The 16,794-nt window shown below is 38.8% G+C and overlaps 1 protein-coding gene across 7 annotated transcripts in view; it reads left to right on the forward strand.

Annotated features, from left to right (window-relative positions):
• LOC141509505 (uncharacterized) overlaps positions 1-16,794 on the forward strand; it is a 65,700-nt gene that overhangs the window by 34,592 nt on the left and 14,314 nt on the right. The window contains exons 5-7 of one of the 7 annotated variants that reach the window (XM_074219116.1): positions 8,491-8,571; positions 9,104-9,174; positions 11,652-11,676. The exons of 3 other annotated variants lie outside the window; for them this stretch is intronic. In XM_074219116.1, coding sequence (XP_074075217.1) covers positions 8,491-8,496 — 6 coding nt within the window. In that variant the 3' untranslated portion in view covers positions 8,497-8,571; positions 9,104-9,174; positions 11,652-11,676. Of the gene's footprint in view, positions 1-812; positions 9,070-9,103; positions 9,175-11,651; positions 11,677-16,794 lie in introns of those variants that run through there. 3 more of the 7 variants (XM_074219115.1, XM_074219113.1, XM_074219114.1) reach the window with 3 other exon arrangements.

The raw sequence follows: 16,794 nt of genomic DNA on the forward strand, positions 1-16,794 counted from the left end.
AAAAGAACTTGTCCCAGAATGAGGAAATAGAAAAGGGGAAAAACCCCTCCTAAATTATTTATAAATATAATACAAAAATAATCTCTTCTCTCAATGGAGAGTTTATACCAGAGGAACAAATGGAAGTTATTTTGTGATTGGAATCACAGTAGATCAGTTGAACTCCATCTGGTGTGATAATAACAAGGTTGGCACAATAGTGTCATTTGATAGAAAAATTTCAGGAACTTTGAGTCTCTGGAAGTCTTCTGTGATAGTGCAGCCTTTACATTCTTAACTTGCCTTCATGATGAGTTCTGTCAAAGTTTAATAAGTTTTTACAACTTATATTTCTGCCCAAAGTCTGTATTCTTAGTCTTTAATTAAGAGGTTTGAATCTGAATGTTGTCTCTGGGTGAAAAAATGTCAGTCTGCCATGTGAAGGCTGTTAATCAGTCTGTCAGTATTATCTAGTTTTCTTTGTAATAGCATCATTGCATTCTTTCACCTGAGTCAACAAATCACAAGATAAGAGACGTCTTGGATGAGGGGAGTAGAAATCTATATTTGTTTGTAAACATTTCTTCTCTGGTCTAAGTGGAATTCTTAACAGGAGGAATTTGAAACAAATAGTAACTTATGAAAGGATCATAGTGTATAATTATGTCATCTCATTTGTTGCCTAGCTCAGTTTTATGACTCTCTCCTTTATAAATAGGCCTCACAACCTCTGCATCTGGGGAGCCATTTCTAATGATGACTGTCACCACTAGGATTCTAAGTAAATCATAAAGAATAAACTTCATGTATAACCTACATTTCTTTTGTTTTAGATTTAGCTTAGGTAGGTTTTGACTCAGATAGACCAATGACTTGAAAAGAGGTAAACTTCTTGTTCCTGACAACCGTGCTACAAAGCATCCGACAACTGGAAAAATGTTGAGCCTGGTAAAAGTATCGTAGCCTTGAGAATGAGTGAGTCCATAACTTTCCAACTCAATTGCTCTATTTTTGAACTTTTGTTTTGATTGAAGTCAAAATGTTCTCTAGGATTTACCTTTGAGTTTTACTGAAATTCTTGCCTCTGCTGTTGGCCTCTGGGTACTCCTACCTGGTTTCCAGCACCCCTCTGGAGGGAGCATTTTGTTTCTGGTGCAACTTGTTCTGTGTGTTGTATCTCTGAGGGTCTCCAGAGTGAGAGCCAAGTGGGCTCCCTTGTTGTATATGGTTGGTCTGGTTGTTTGATTGTTTATCTATTTAATCATGGGCTAGTCTAAATCTTAAGATTGGAGAGCCGGTAAAAAGGATATCTGCTTTCTGTATGACCAAACATTATGGCTCTAATGATCACATATTTTGTCCATGTTGCTGCAGAATAACAACTGATGATGCTAAATTAGGGTGGCCTTGATGGGTTGCCTTTGATGGAGGTAAATCGCACTATCTTAAAACAAAATTAAAGGGGGGCAGCTAAGTAGTGCAGTGGATAGAGCACCTGAGTTCAAATGCAGACTCAGACACTTCATAATTACCTAGCTGTGTGACTTAATCCCATTGCCTTACAAAAACTAAAAACAACAAAAAACAAAATTAAATTTAAAAACTAATAAGCTTATCTAAATAGGAATAGGAATGTTTCCATCCTTGCTTTAGTGAGATGCTACAAAAAGAGCACAAAGCTGATATATATATATATATATTTAAGACTTTTGTAAGGCAAACGGGGTTAAGTGGCTTGCCCAAGGCCACACAGCTAGGTAATTATGAAGTGTCTGAGACCGGATTTGAACCCAGGTACTCCTGACTCCAAGGCTCGTGCTTTATCCACTGCACCCAAAGCTGATATTTCATCACTTAAAACTCATAAAGAGGTTTCAGCCCCAAATGTTCCTTTTCCCTTAGCCCTTCCCCTTCAAAGTCTTCTGTACCTCCAAAGCTCTCATCTATTTCCTCCTCACTGCCTCCTGTTTGTCTTTCTCCTCCAGTTTTAGCTCCCCCCCCCTTGTAGAGTCAGCTGTGGCTTCAAAATTCACTCCTTTCTCCTCTCCAAAAAAAGCTAGTTTGTTTTTGTCCCCAGCTTCTGTCCCTCACCTTATTCATTATTGTCTTTACCCTCTTCTTTTAAAGACTCTGGTTTTGATGGATTCACTCCATCTGCAAACCTGGGTCCCAAACTTAATCCTAGTAAAACCCCATTTTCATTTGTCCCCCTTTTTCCTACTCTTTCTAGTCCCCCTCCCAAATCTCTGCTTATACCTTTCCTTTCCTGGATATATTTCCTCCTCCTCCTCCTCCTCCTCTTCCTTCCTTCCTTCCTTCCTTCCTTCCTTCCTTCCTTCCTTCCTTCCTTCCTTCCTTCCTTCCTTCCTTCCTTCCTTCCTTCCTTCCTTCCTTCCTTCCTTCCTTTAGGGATTCTGTTTTTAGTGAGGTTGACCCACCTCCAGATCAGAGTCCCAAGCCCAGTCCCACTGGGATTTATTCCTTAAGGTGACTAACAAACAGTGCCCACAGGGTCTGGGTACATCTGGAGTTAAGTCATGGGAAAAGGGTAAATTGCAGGTTTTAAAAAAGGACTTCACTGATCCTTGCCAAGATCTGGTAGATTTTAGTGATCAATTTAAAGTTACTCTCTAGTCTTATTGCCAAGGAATCCCAGACATTTGTTAATTAGCTATAATTTTAGTTAGATAAAGGGAAACTAAAATTGGTTTAGAAAGGCAGAATTAAAAATTTCTTTGAGGAATTTCAGGAGACAGTCTGTGTAGCTGATATAGACCAGCAAAGATATTACCAGAATGCAAGAGCCTGGGAAAGACCTTAGTGGAGGCTATCCTCTCCAAGACCAGTGGATTTTTCAAAACTCAAAAATGTCACTCAAGAGACAAGATGAAATAGTATTTCCGTTTTATAAGTGTTTCGCAGAGACTTTTTTAATTGAGATTTTATTTTATTTTTCCAACTACATACAATGATAGGTTTTCAACATTCATCCATTTGCAAATATACGAGTTCCACATTTTTATACCAACTTTCCCTCCCTTTCCCTGGTAAAAGTTGTGCATGTATATTCTGGTTTAGCATATTTATATATTAGTCATTTTGTGAAAGAGAAATTAGAATTAAGAGGAAAGAAAAAATATCATGGAGGAAAAACATAAAAGAAGTTTTAAAAAGTGAATATACCATAAAAAAAACTGAAAAGTAAACACAATATGCATTTAGACTCCATTTTCCCCCCCTTTGGATATGGATATCAGTCCATAGCAGGTCTCTTAGGGTAGTCCTAGCTCTCTGAACTGAAGGGAGCAGCTGCATTCATCGAGGTTGTTATTTATGTGTAAAACATTCTCTTGGTTCTACCCCTTCGCTCAGCATCAGACCTGTAATTCTTTCCTAGAAGAGGCTTTTGATGCTAAGCCTAGCTTAGTTCAAAGAGGAGGTCAGATTCAGTTCCCCTCTTACTTTATTACTAACCTGCTACCTTCTCCATCACAAAATATTAAAATTGCCCAGTCAGAGTGGCTCAGCTTGCTCAGACTTTAGCAACTCAGAGGAATGAAATCTAAAAGAAGAGAGGGAGCTGAGAGCAAAGAAAACAATTAATAGCCTCAGGTTCAAACCTACCTCCCACTCAGAGACAGTTTAAACAGAAATGGTCAGGGACCTGTCATTTTTGTTAAAAAAAAAAGCCAGGACATTAGAAAAATGAATGACGGAGCCACCTTAGGGCTGTGTAAAGTCAGAGAACCCAGGAACCAAAAAGTCCTTCCCCAGGATCCAGTCCTCAGTTGTCATCCCTGTTCATCTCCCCACTGGGAGAGGTACCAATGGCAGCACAGAACCACTCCATCAATGCTTTGGTGGTCACCCTTTGGTGGTACTCTGATATGGAGCCTGGTAATATTCCCCCTCCCCTTTTCTTCAGATTAATGAAAGCATCTTGGTGGGAGGGGTGTCTAACACCTCTTACCAAGCATTTGAAACTTCTCTCTGCTATTTTTGGGCAGGATCATTTTCAGCATACTTTCCTTCTAGTCCCCAAAGTCCCTTTGTCACCTTTTTGGCTGTGATAGTCTATCCTTGCTCTTTGTTGTGCTTAGTTTCCTCCCCATTGGCTGTCATCTGGCTCATGCTCCCCCACCTCAGGATCAGTGGCAGCCCTATCTCTCCTGCCTTGGTCAGAGGGTGGTAGTCACTGCAATTGGGTATAGCCAGGGACTTGCCACCTAGCCCAAGGAGTGTCATTACCATAGCTGGGATTCTTAAACAAATGGGGACATTGTACTTGACTCCCCAGTGACTCTCCTTGTACCCCAATACAGGGGAGGCACTTCTCAATTTACATTACACCCAATACTCATCAAGCGTTGCCTAGCAAAAACTGAAACTCCATTACTGACTTACCCCCATGCCACCAAGATTTAATGTATCTAACTTTGCTGAGTTTCTAGAAACTCCCCCCCCACACACTTGAAAACAGACTACATGCATGATCCTGCCAACTATGACTTCATTATGACTCTGGACCACCAGCCAGGATCCCCAAGAACAGATCTCGAGGAAACACCCATCCCCAATGCTGACCTCACAGTTTTCATGGATGGCTCCTGACTAAGAAACTTCTAGGGAGTTTCAAGTTTCAGGTTAAGACATTGCCACAGTGATTAAAGTCCTCTGAAGCTGGATCAAGGAGAGGGACTAAACATTAATATTTACACAGACATGCCTTGGAAGTTGCCCATGACTTTGGGATGTTGTGGAAGCAAAGGGGAATTTTTTAACTTCCATTGGGCAGCTCATTAAAAATAGTAAGCAGGTTTCTAGGTTACTACTCCCAAAATTAGTGTCTGTTATGAAAACTGCCGTCCATTCTCGAGATCTTGAGGCTTAAGGGAAATAAATGACTGGTTGGTTGGGCAACAAAGGAGGCAGCTCTTTCCACCTTTATTCTGTTAAACAATTTTTAAAGAATTTCATAGAACTTTTCTTAATTTGTTTTTTTAGGTTTTTGCAAGGCACTGGGGTTACGTGGCTTGCCCAAGGCCACACAGCTAGGTAATTATTAAGTGTCTGAGGCCGGATTTGAATTCGGGTACCCCTGACTCCAGGGCCGGTGCTCTATCCACTACGCCACCTAGCTGCCCCTAAATTTTCTTAAATTCTTAAAAATGAAATTACAAAAAATTAGGTTAACATGAAGTTTTATTCTTTAAGATCTTACCTAGAAATCTATAGGTGGAAGACATCATTAAAGATATCAACCAAGAGCTTAATGAAGGAAAAGTATTCATAGAAATCACACAAAGAGTCATAAAACTTTGGCATCACCTAATCAGATTAGCACATCAATGTGTCTAACCCATCCATTACATCAGAACTGACAAAGATTCAATTAGCGGCAGAACTACTGTCTGGCTTTATATATTATGTTGTAATCATCTATGCCATAGATATATAAAACACTGCAATTACTCATTTCTGAAATGTAAGTATAAGAATTTAATTAAGTCTCTTATAGAGATAACCAGACAGCTTCCTCCTGCCTTCTCCGGATGGTCTTTATCTAATCGTTGATACTATTGTGAAAACCACATTTGTAGAAGCAATTGGAGGGGGCCAGGCTGTTTAATCACAAACACAGACTGTCTTCAGATTTATAGCTGGAGAGACACAGACCTTGAGGAGGGCAGACTCACAAATTCCAGTTGGAGGCCGAGAAGCCAATTTTTGAGTAAAGAAATTAAACTTCAACAATTCCTGTAATGATCTCCTACACCACACTGCTGTACTCTTGCCAATGCATCTAGTGGCTTTTACAAAGGTGTCTCAATCTCTGCAGTGACTCTGAAGCAGAACTTTGGAAACATGGACTCCAAGTTGTCTTCTCCCATCAGCTGCACCAGATGTTGCTGACCCCTTGCACGTTTTAAGTCATTGTGATGTTGATAAGCTTTATGAACTTGCTTCACAAGCCTGGACCTTTCCCCTGAAGAACCTTCCAGACTCTCAAGCCTCCTCACAGCCATTTTCCATTCCCTTCCTGGTCATTTGAGATCTGGCTGATTGATTTCATCCAACTGCCCCCAGTCCAAGGGTACAAGTATGCCCTAGTTATGATCTATATGTTTCCAGTTGGGTGGAAGTTTTTCCCTGTAAAGCAGCAACCACTGGAATAGTCGGAAACATTTTATGTGAATGGATCATTCCTTATTGGGGAATCCCATAGGAAGTTCATGCTGATGGGGAACTCATTTTACAGATTTATAAAATTCATCAATACCTCTATTGTGCTTATCATCCTCAGACTGGTGGAGAGGACAAATGGCATATTAAAGGGAATGTTAAGGAAATTAACCTCTGGTTTCCAAGAGTCCTGGGTGCTCCCCAACACCCTTCTCCCGAGCTGTGGGCAAAACCAAACTTTCCCCATGTGAGGTGGTCACAGGAAGGCCAATACCCCTCCCTCCTGGGAATCTCTCTCTTCTTGAATTAACATGGTCTCTAAGAATATTTTTTAATCTTAGCCAGCAGACTCACCAAGTATAGGATCTTGTCTCTCAATCTCATCCCCTAAGTGTGACACCAGAAGCTGACTCTCTTATCTTCCCTAGTGATTGATTTTTCTGGAAGTGACATCTGAGAAAACACACTTTGGAACCTCACTGGGAGAGACCTTTCCAGGTGTTGCTCACCACCACCTCCACCGCCAAGCTCTAGGGGATATTTGTGTGAATACACCTGTCACACTCGAAAATGGTTGCCCACCCCGAAAATATGTAGAAAATTATTGAAGACTTTGCCCCACAGCTCAAATGGGGCAAGAAAAAGATATCAGAGGCAGTCAGTTTACCCAAGAAGCTAGAAGTGCCCTGTGAGAAGGAAGTTACCCTTTCTTCTTAAATTTTCTTTTATATTTTCTAGCACTTTTTTAGTATAGTTTTTGTTTGTTCCAAACTATTTTCCTTCTCTATTCAGTTTCTTCATATATTTTACTATTTACTCACAGACTTAGCAGTTACAGTTCTAATCTCAGCTCTCCCTTATGCTTTTCAATCCAGTTTCCCTCTCCCCCCCACCCCCAAGATCCTTTTTCCTGGTTTGTTGGTTGTTTTACAATGGTTATTCAGTTGTGAGGCTTTGTTAGGGGAAGGAAACCATCTCTCCTCTTCATTCCCCAAACACCTCATAAGCCAGGAGGCCAGATTGTTTAGTCTGTCCAGTTGTTGGTTGTGTCCTGACCCCTTACAAGGCACTTCTATCCAGACTATTTCTGCCAGTGATTGGGGATTTACTGAGCTGGTAGCAAAAATCTAAAACTTTCTGAAAATATATACTCTGACATCTAATAGTACTTCAAAATACAGGTGGTCCTGGGGATGCCTTTCTCAGAGTCCCATTTTTTTCAAAATAGACTGTAGAAAACCCACATTCCTCTAGATTCTTTTATCTCTCTCTCTCTCTCTCTCTCTCTCTCTCTTTGTTAAGGTTTTTGCAAGGCAAATGTGGTTAAGTGGCTTGCCCAAGGCCACACAGCTAGGTAATTATTAAGTGTCTGAGACTGGATTTGAACCCAGGTACTCCTGACTCCAGGGCCGGTGCTCCCTCTAGATTCTAACAGCAAATAGGGTACAGTCTTTTCTAAGGCCATGTAGGCCCCCTCTACACCCCCCCCCCAGCTGCTTTCTGTGTTTTTGTTTTGTTGGTAAATCACACTTCTGGAATCCCTTGTCCCAGCCCCCTTTATTTATACAGTCTGGGTTCCTCCAGGGAGACTGTTGGCCACTGGAGGAGTGTCAAGCTACACAGTTTTGGTCACCAGCTCACTACTAGTCCTTCAACTATTGTGAAGATGAACCTGCTGGGTCCGACTTCACCCCTTGAAGCAGTAACTGGTTCCTCATCACTACTAACTCTTTTGCTGGGACTTGGCTTAAAGCTCTGGCCTGACAAGATAGCATTTATTGGGACCACTGTCAGTGGTTCTCCTACCCTGGTGAATAAGGTAAAGATGTCTCAAATGGTAGAAATAGGGGACCTCTGGTCAAATGAGGAATATTGAAAAGAATTTCCTTTCCTTCTCTCTGAAGAATAAAGATGTTTCCAAAGGCCCTTTTCTTTGGTCTGTAAGTGGCACCATGTGCTCCTTTGACCCACAGGGAAAGTTGATAGAATACTTTTAGCAGGAGGTTTTGTATCTAAAAATTTTTAATAATAGTTTTTTAAATGACTAAATTTGTTTTTACTGTAGACAATGTTTTATAAAATGTTTCTATATGCAATTTGGGTTTTTTTGTATTTATACATCCCCAAACTCTTATTGTTTGTTTTGAAGCATTATCATCTGTGCAACATGGATAAAACCAAATTTGTGATTTTTTCAGTGATAATCTTTTGCTGTTGCCAAAATAAGATTATAAATAATATTTGATCCTTGTGAGCTGAACTCACCTGAAGTTTTGATTTTTTTTGAATTTACTATTTAAGACTGATTTATTCTGACTCTGATTGCAGATATAATCAAGGAAAATGCTGTTTGGGTCAAAGATCTAATGATGCCAGAAATCCTTTGGGGTTTGGACATGCATACTACAGGTGATAACTTCATTGGGAGAGGCTGGGAGAATGACTGTTTAACAAGTTCTGCTGATGGGATTTTCCAGACTCAGTTCCCCAAATATGACATTCACAATACTTACCTGGAAACTGACATTTAAATAAATAAGGGAATTTTCCCCTTTTTTCTATGTCCTAGGGTCTTTATGATTTATTTCTGTAATCGTGTCAGGTGATCAGAATAAAACAATATTATAGTAGATATAAAAATATAACAGCCAACTAGGCAAATGCACAGTTTTGGCATCTGTTACTAGCTATATGTGTCTGTGCTAATTACGATCCTTTAATTTTTCTTTTTTTAATGATATTTTATTTTTCTTATTTTATGTTATGAGTTTTTCAACATTCATCCACATAGATATGCATATTTTTAAGTTATATGATTTCCTTCCACCCTTCTCACTCCCTTCCCTCAGTGGTGAATAGTCAGGTGAATACTGTACATACTGTACATACATATTTATGTTTAATATGTTTTCAAATGTTTAATATGTTAATATGTTTACAGATTAGTAATTTTCAATATGAGGAATTAGGATCAAGGAAAAAGAAGGAAATCCATGAGAAAAAATTTAAAAAGTAAGTGTAGTCTTCAATCAGATTCTGTAAGTTTTTTTTTATTGTTTTGTTTTGTTTTCCTTCCTCTGGATGGGGATAGCATTGTCTGTAGGGTTGTCCTAGCTCTCTGAACTGCTGAGAGGAGTTGCATCCATCAAGGTTGATTGTCTCACAATGTTGTTGTTGAAGTGTACGTTGTTTTCTTGGTTCTGCTCCCTTTGCTCAGCATCAGCTTCCATAAGTCATTCCATGCTTCTCGAGTCCGATCATTCGTGGTTTCTTATAGAACAATAGTACTCCATATCATTCATATACCATAACTTGTTTAGCCATTTCCCAATTGATGGGCATCCCCTCAATTTCCAATTCTTTGCCACTACAAAAAGGGTTTCTATGAATATTTTGGAACATGTGGGATCTTTCCCATTTTTTATGATTTCTTCTGGATAGAGGCCTAGAATCGGAATTGCTGGGTCAAAGTGTATGAACATTTTTATTGCTCTTTGGGCATAGTTCCTTATTGCTCTCCAGAATGGTTAGATCAGTTCACAACTCCACCAACATCTTCCAATCCTCCCACAATATTTCCAACACAGATAGCTTTCCATCTTAGACACTCTGATAGGCATGAAGTGGAACTTAGTTGTTTTAATTTGCATTTCTCTAATCAGTAATGATTTGGAGCATTTTTATATGATTATATGTACCTTTAATTTCTTCATTTGAAAAATGTCTGTTCATATCCTTTGACTATTTACCAATTGGGGAATGACATGTAACATTATAAATTTGATGCAATTCTCTGCATATTTTAAAAATGAGACCTTTATCAGAACCCCTAGCTGTGAAAATTATTTCCCAGCTTTCTGTTTTCCTTATATATTTTTTTCAGTATTGGTTTAATTAGTGCAAAACCTTTCAATTTAATATACTCAAAATCATCCATTTTGTAATTTATAATGTACTCTTTTTCTTGTTTGGTCATAAATTTCTCTCCTTTCCATAGATCTGATAGAGAGAATTCCTTGGTCTGTTAATTGGTCTTTGGTGTCACATTTTTATGTCTAAATCCTGTACCCATTTTGACCTTATTTTAGTATAGCATATGAGATATGGATTTTTGCCTAATTTTTGCCATACTATTTTCCAGTTTTCCCAACATTTTTATCAAATAGTGAGTTCCTATCCCACACACTTAAATTTTTCACATTGCTAAAGGAATATTTAAGCAAAATGTCAAAGATTTTGTGACATTAGGATATGATTATCATATTTGTTTCAAGTTCTGTTTTAAGGAATAACTAAATGAATCATAAGAAGGATGATCTGTAGTCTATTTTTAAAATTATTTTTAAGAGAAATTCATTTTCAGCTAAGGATTTTTGGTTCATTTTTGAGACAAAGCCAAAAGGTTATAAATGTGTACTTGTAATACATTGTTCTGAAATGATTATTCAATATATATTACAAGCTCAAGTTAATTTGGCAAATTTTAATGAATTGGCATTATCATGATAATTGGCAGATTAGATTGTAAACTTCTATGGTCTAAGAAATTCCAAATTTTATTTTTGACAATGGAAATATGTTTTGACTTGTTTCAAATTTTGTGTTAAGCAGTTCTTTTATCAAAGATAGAAATCTCTACAAGTAACCAATTGGATTGAGGGATCTCTGGGGACAATACTTTCTGGATGGCTCCAGAAGAAATAGACCTGAATTTTTCTCTGCTAATTGCGCTTATCTGTATGGTTTATTTAGATCAAAGGGGACTTCCCTCTTTTGATCTCTGTAATTTACCCCTTTGACATCATAAATTCATTGCCTCCTTTTGTGTATTATAATAGACCTTACATTGCTTGCCCATATATCTTGGCAACCCTAGGACTCCAAGATATGCCATTGATCCTCCAATTTGCCCATCATCTTCATACACCTTCTTTTGATTGTTCTATAATTGATACTAGGTGTCAACTTCGATCAAAAAGGGAGAAATTGTCAAAGTTCAATAAGTTTTTACCACGTATATTTCTGGCCGAAGTCTGCATTCCTGCTTCTAATTAAGAGTTATAAATCTGACTGTTGTCTCTGTGTGTAAAATGTCAATCTACCATGTTGAATGGGATAAAGTCTGAGATTTCTTCAGTAGAATATTATAGATTAGAAATAGTTCAAGCTGTGTGTTATGTCCCTTCTGCCCCTCCTCCCCTGACAAGCAATTTTATATTACCTTGACCAGAATGTAAAGAGTAAGCTGACCCTGTCTTATCTGGACTGAAGTCCAGATGGTTCTACATTCCTTGTCCTGGAGGGGGAGAACCTGTCTCTGTTTGAATTATATGTTTTTTTTCTTTAGAGTAATTTATGCATCTAGATTGTGAAGACCACATTCCCCACTAACGAGCATGGGTCAGTGTGGGGGGCGGGGCTTGCGCTAGGATAAATGGATCTTGGATTTCCTGCTCTTTACCCGATTTCTCTCTCTCTCCATGTTTAAGACAGAGCAAGGGGGTCCAGTTCTCGAGAATTAAATAAAACTTTACTGTTCATACCTTGAGAAATCTCCGAGTTTTATTTAAGCAGGTAAAACTCAAGTCCTGTTCTTCTCCATTCCAATGTTGACTCTGCCTTTGTCAATATTATCTGGTTTTCCTTGTCATAGTATCAATAAATTCTTTTTTTTTTTGTGTTACCAAATCACAAGATCAGAGATATCTTTGATGAGGAGAAATTCTATATTTGCTTGTAATCATTCATTCTTTGACCTATATAGATTTTTTATCAATAGAAATTTGAAGCAAATATTATAACTTTTGAGAGGATCATAATGTTTAACTATGTTGTCTAACTCAGATTTATGGCTCTTTGTCCTTTCTTTATAAATATGCCTCATAAACTTTGCATCTGGGTAGCCATTTCTAACGATGACTGCCTGCTATAGGTTTTTGGTAAACCACAGAGCATAAACCTCTATTTCATTTTAGATTTTATTTAGGTAACTTTTGACAGTTTTTTGTTTAAAAGGTAGAAGAACCAGATAAAAGGAAATTATTTTCTAGATTGGATTTTAATTAATAAGCAGGATTCTCATTTCTTATGGAGGTGTAAATAATGAAAAATTGAGTGAAAGTGACTACTTGTTGGACTAAGGGATGCTCCCAACATCCACCATTGTCCCAATCGTTGTTTACTTTGCTGGAGGTCTCCCCCTTCCTCCCCCCCCCAAAGGGAATTTATTTTCCTTTATATTTGCAAGTAGTTCTCTTTATCACTTGAAGAATATTGTATTTGTCATAGGAATTATTTAATTTAACAGCTATGCATTTTTGAGTTTCCAACATAAATTTTATTTTATTTTCTGGAGTCAATGTCTCGATTCTTTCAAATATGTCCAGAAGTTGTGGGCAGTTTTCTTATATAATTTATATTTTTATATAATTTTATATAATTACTTTCATTAAGGAGTTCAGGTTTTCTGTTTTGAATTTCCAATCAATTGTCCTCTCTGAAAGATTTACTACAGTAGATTAAAGTTTTTCCCATTCAGTTGATCATTTCTTTTGTGTAAACCAGAAATTTGTTCTCACATTTCTTATTTTTCTTTTAAGCCACTGGGGAACAGCCTACTGTGGTTCTATGCCAGGGAATCTACATCTTTTGTCACCTCAAGGCTTTTTTTATTTGTTTTGCTTTTTTGCAAGGCAAATGGAGTTAAGTGACTTGCCCAAGGTCACACAGCTAGGTTATTATTAAGAGTCTGAGGCCATATTTGAACTCAGGTCCTCCTGACTCCAGGGCCAGGGCTCTATCCACTGGGCCATCTAGCTGTGTCACGCCCCCCCCCCCCCAAGTTTTATTCCTGTATCTTGCAATTTTTATTCAAAGAAGTTTGGATTTAGATTACCTGGAGGTTGTATTCTCTTCTGTTATTAAATCCATTATTCCATTATGTTGGTTTATCTCCTTGCACTTAAGATCTTTAGCTAAATTTCCTTCTCCCAAGACCTGGTAATTTTATTCATTTCCTCTTATGTTCCCGTAATGCTTACTTTCTTAATCTTTCCCCTTTCCAGGCAGTTTTCCTGAAGTCTGAACCTCAAAGCTGTCTCAAGCTTTTTCCATCCTAGGAAATTCACTTTTCATTGATCTCATTCTCTGCTCCAACTGACTCCTGGGGGGACAGAACTTTGTTCCAGCGGATGCCAGCTCCTTTTCAGATCTGGTAACACAGACACACACAGAGACACACTCACACACACACCCAGAGGCATCCTGACTTCTCTCTTCTGCTTCCCAGTTCTCTAGCTGGAGAGCCATGCCACCTTCTTAGGAAGAGCATGATTCCTTAAGTAACACAAGACAATTCTGTAGCCACTAGAAACCTTGGGAGGAAACAGAATAATGTGTTCCACAGAGCAAAGGAGTTTAAGATGCAGCCCAAGGTGACATATCCTGGAAACCTGAGCCTAATCATTATTGAAAAAACACAATAAAAATTGTTCCATAAAAAGGAGGCATTTGAAGCATTCTTTCAAAGGAAACAACAGGAGAGCAAATCATTTTCCTTACAAATACCTGACAATAGGAATATAAGAAAGGTAAGGAAGGCAGAAAAAGGAAAGTGTTAACAAGATGACCAGTGCAATAGGGTGACCATCAGCACTTCCTTTCTAAAGGTTGATTTGCTGGTGGTTTTTCTTTCTTTTCAAAACCAATTAAAATGACATCATTTTGTTAGAGTCAAGTTACTGTGTGTCTGATTGTGATTGAACAAACCAAAATAAGCTCAGAACACTCCCACAGGCCAGGCACAAAAAATCCATGTAAGCTTTTGGGTGATTTCTCTAAATTTGTGCATCTCTTTGTTTCTTTTGATCTAGGGAGATTCTGCTTTGCTCATAAAGCATAATTCCTTCTCTGAGGAGGGCTCCCTATGCTGGGTGGTCCTGTGCCAGTGTCTCCCATGCCATGCAGTCAATTCCAAAGTTCTTCAGAAAGACTTTTAAAGTATCCTCGCTTTGCTTCTTCTGACTATCATGTGAGCACCTTCTTTGTTTGAGTTCCCTGTAAAATGGTCTTTGATGCAAGTTGTACATCTGGCATTCAAACAACATGACCAGGGCAAGGAAGTTGCCCTCCCTATGGTAGAGTTTGAATGTTTAGCAGTTTAGCTTGAGAAAGGAACTCAGTTTCCTATTCTTTATCCCACCAGATGATGTTCAGAATCTTCTTAAGACAATTCAGATGGAAGTAATTCAATTTTCTTTCAGAGTGCTGTCCAATTCCCCCTCGCATACAACAATGAGGTCAGCACAATGTCTCTGTCAACCTTCAGTTTGATAAGCAACCTAATAACTCTTCTTCCTCACATTTTTATTTGGAGTCTTCCAAGCACTGAGTTAGCTCTGGCAATGTGTACATCCCTGGAAGGTATGGTCCCAAGGTAAGTGAATTTATCCACATTATTCAGAACTCCTCCATTTGCTATCACCCACGACTCTGGTGGTACGCTGGCAGCTAAAGAGCACCTGTGTGTTCTTAGTGTTAATTATTAGGCCAGAATAAGCACAAACAGCAGAAAATTGATTGCATCTGTTGCATCTAGGCCTCAGAGGCTTCATTGAATGTACAATTTATGAACAAAAAAATCATGCACTAACTCTCCAGTTTAGTCTTGGCTTGGAGTCTTTTCAAGTTAAAGAATTTATCATCAATTTATTAACTAACCTTGTTGTTGTATTTATCCTCATTGAAGGTATCCGACAATGTTGCCAAAAACATCCTGCTAAAAAGCATGGGAGCAAGCACATAGCTTTGCTTCACTCCACTGGTGACTGGGAAAATGCAAGAGCATTGTCCATTATCTAAAAACCCAGGCATGTCATGAATTTAATGTCAAACACTGGTGAACTTCTCTAGGAAACAAAATTTTGGCATATTTTTCCATAAACCCTCCCTATTGATAGTATCAAAGGTCTTGTCAGTTCTTTGAACAGTGTGTACAGAACTTTGTTCTGCTCTTGAGCTTTCTCCTGGAGCTGTAATTTAGTAAACACCATATTAATCTTTCCTCAGCATTTTCTGAAGCCATATTGGCTCTCAGGTAGATGCCCATCTTTCAAGAAAAGCCAGCCTTTCAAGGAGGACTCTGGCAAAGATCTTGCCAGCCATGACCAAGAGAGATGGCCTGCTGTGATTGTCACAGGACAATCTATTTCCTTTACCTTTATAGAGATGGACAATGGAGGCGTCCTTGAACTCTCAGAGGATAACCTCCTCTTGCCAAATAGCTTAGAAAACTTCAGTCAACTTTTATAGGAGCAATAGACATGTCTTCTCCTCCAACCTTGTAAATCTCAACTGGAATAGAATCAGCCTAATGGCATTCAAAATCTCTTCTTCAGTTAGAAATTTGTCTCAACCTGAGGTAGGGAGTCAGTGGCTTCAGCATTGGTTGATGAAGATCTGCTGAGATGTGCCATAGGTCTAAAAGTGTTTTAGATTGTTACTATCAGTGTAAAATGTTCATTTGCCTTCTGACTGAACCAAGAATCCTGCATCTCTCTAAGCTTCAGTTGTACTTACTTTTAAAAAAAAATTTATTTAAGGCAATGGGATTAAGCATCTTGCCCAAGGTCACACAGCTAAGTAATTGTTAAGTGTCTGAGTCTGGATTTGAATTCATGTACTCCTGACTTCAGGGCTGGTGCTCTAGCCACAGTGCCACCTAGCTGCCCCACCTTGTGCTTACTTTTGATAAGAGTTAAACATTGACTTCTTAGGGACAGTTCGACAGATGAACTGTCTTGTTCGTAAACCATGTGGAGTTCTAGTTTTTAATTTAGTAGCTTCTGAATTTCCCCATCATTTCTTCAAACCAGTCGATGTTTGTGAATGTTCTGACTTGGATAAACAAAATCCAATGTTGTTCACCAAATCTCTGAAAGTTGTCTATTCCTTTTCTGGTCCACTGTTGTCCAACTAGGAGCTGCCTATAGTGGGAGTATAGGCACTGATGATGCTGGCATGATGTTTCCCTGAGAATGGTAATCACATTGTCATGAGCCTGAAGTTCACTCCTTTTGGTAGGCATTCAAGATTACTGACTAAATTAGTTATGATTGTAAAACCTGCATGGCATTTGCCTTCACTATGCTATTCCAGAAAATGTGTGTCCGACTTCAGTGAGCTGGCCTTCATTTGCCAGCCTTGTTTCACTCAGGGCTGCTATTTGGATGTGCTGCCTCTTGCGTTCTTTCACAACAAGAGCTGTTCATCTTTCCTGTCTATTGGATCTTTTTTTTAGGTTTAAAAAAAATTTTTTTTTGCAAGGCAAATGGGGTTAAGTGGCTTGCCCAAGGCTACACAATTAGGTAATTATTGAATGTCTGAGGCTGGATTTGAACTCAGGTACTCCTGACTCCAGGGCCAGTGCTCTATCCACTGAGCAACCTAGCCCCCCCCCCCCCCCCCCCCCCCCCCCCCCCCCCTTCCTCTTACTGTGTACAGTGTTCTTCTGGTTCTGCTCATCTCACTGAGTATCAATTCACACAAATTCTTCCAGGCTTCCCTGAATTCCCATCCCTCCTGTTTTCTAATAGATCAATAGTGTTCCATAATGTATATATACCACAATTTGTT

This window comes from Macrotis lagotis, chromosome 1 (assembly GCF_037893015.1).
Source record: "Macrotis lagotis isolate mMagLag1 chromosome 1, bilby.v1.9.chrom.fasta, whole genome shotgun sequence".
NCBI classification, from domain to species: domain Eukaryota; kingdom Metazoa; phylum Chordata; class Mammalia; order Peramelemorphia; family Peramelidae; genus Macrotis; species Macrotis lagotis.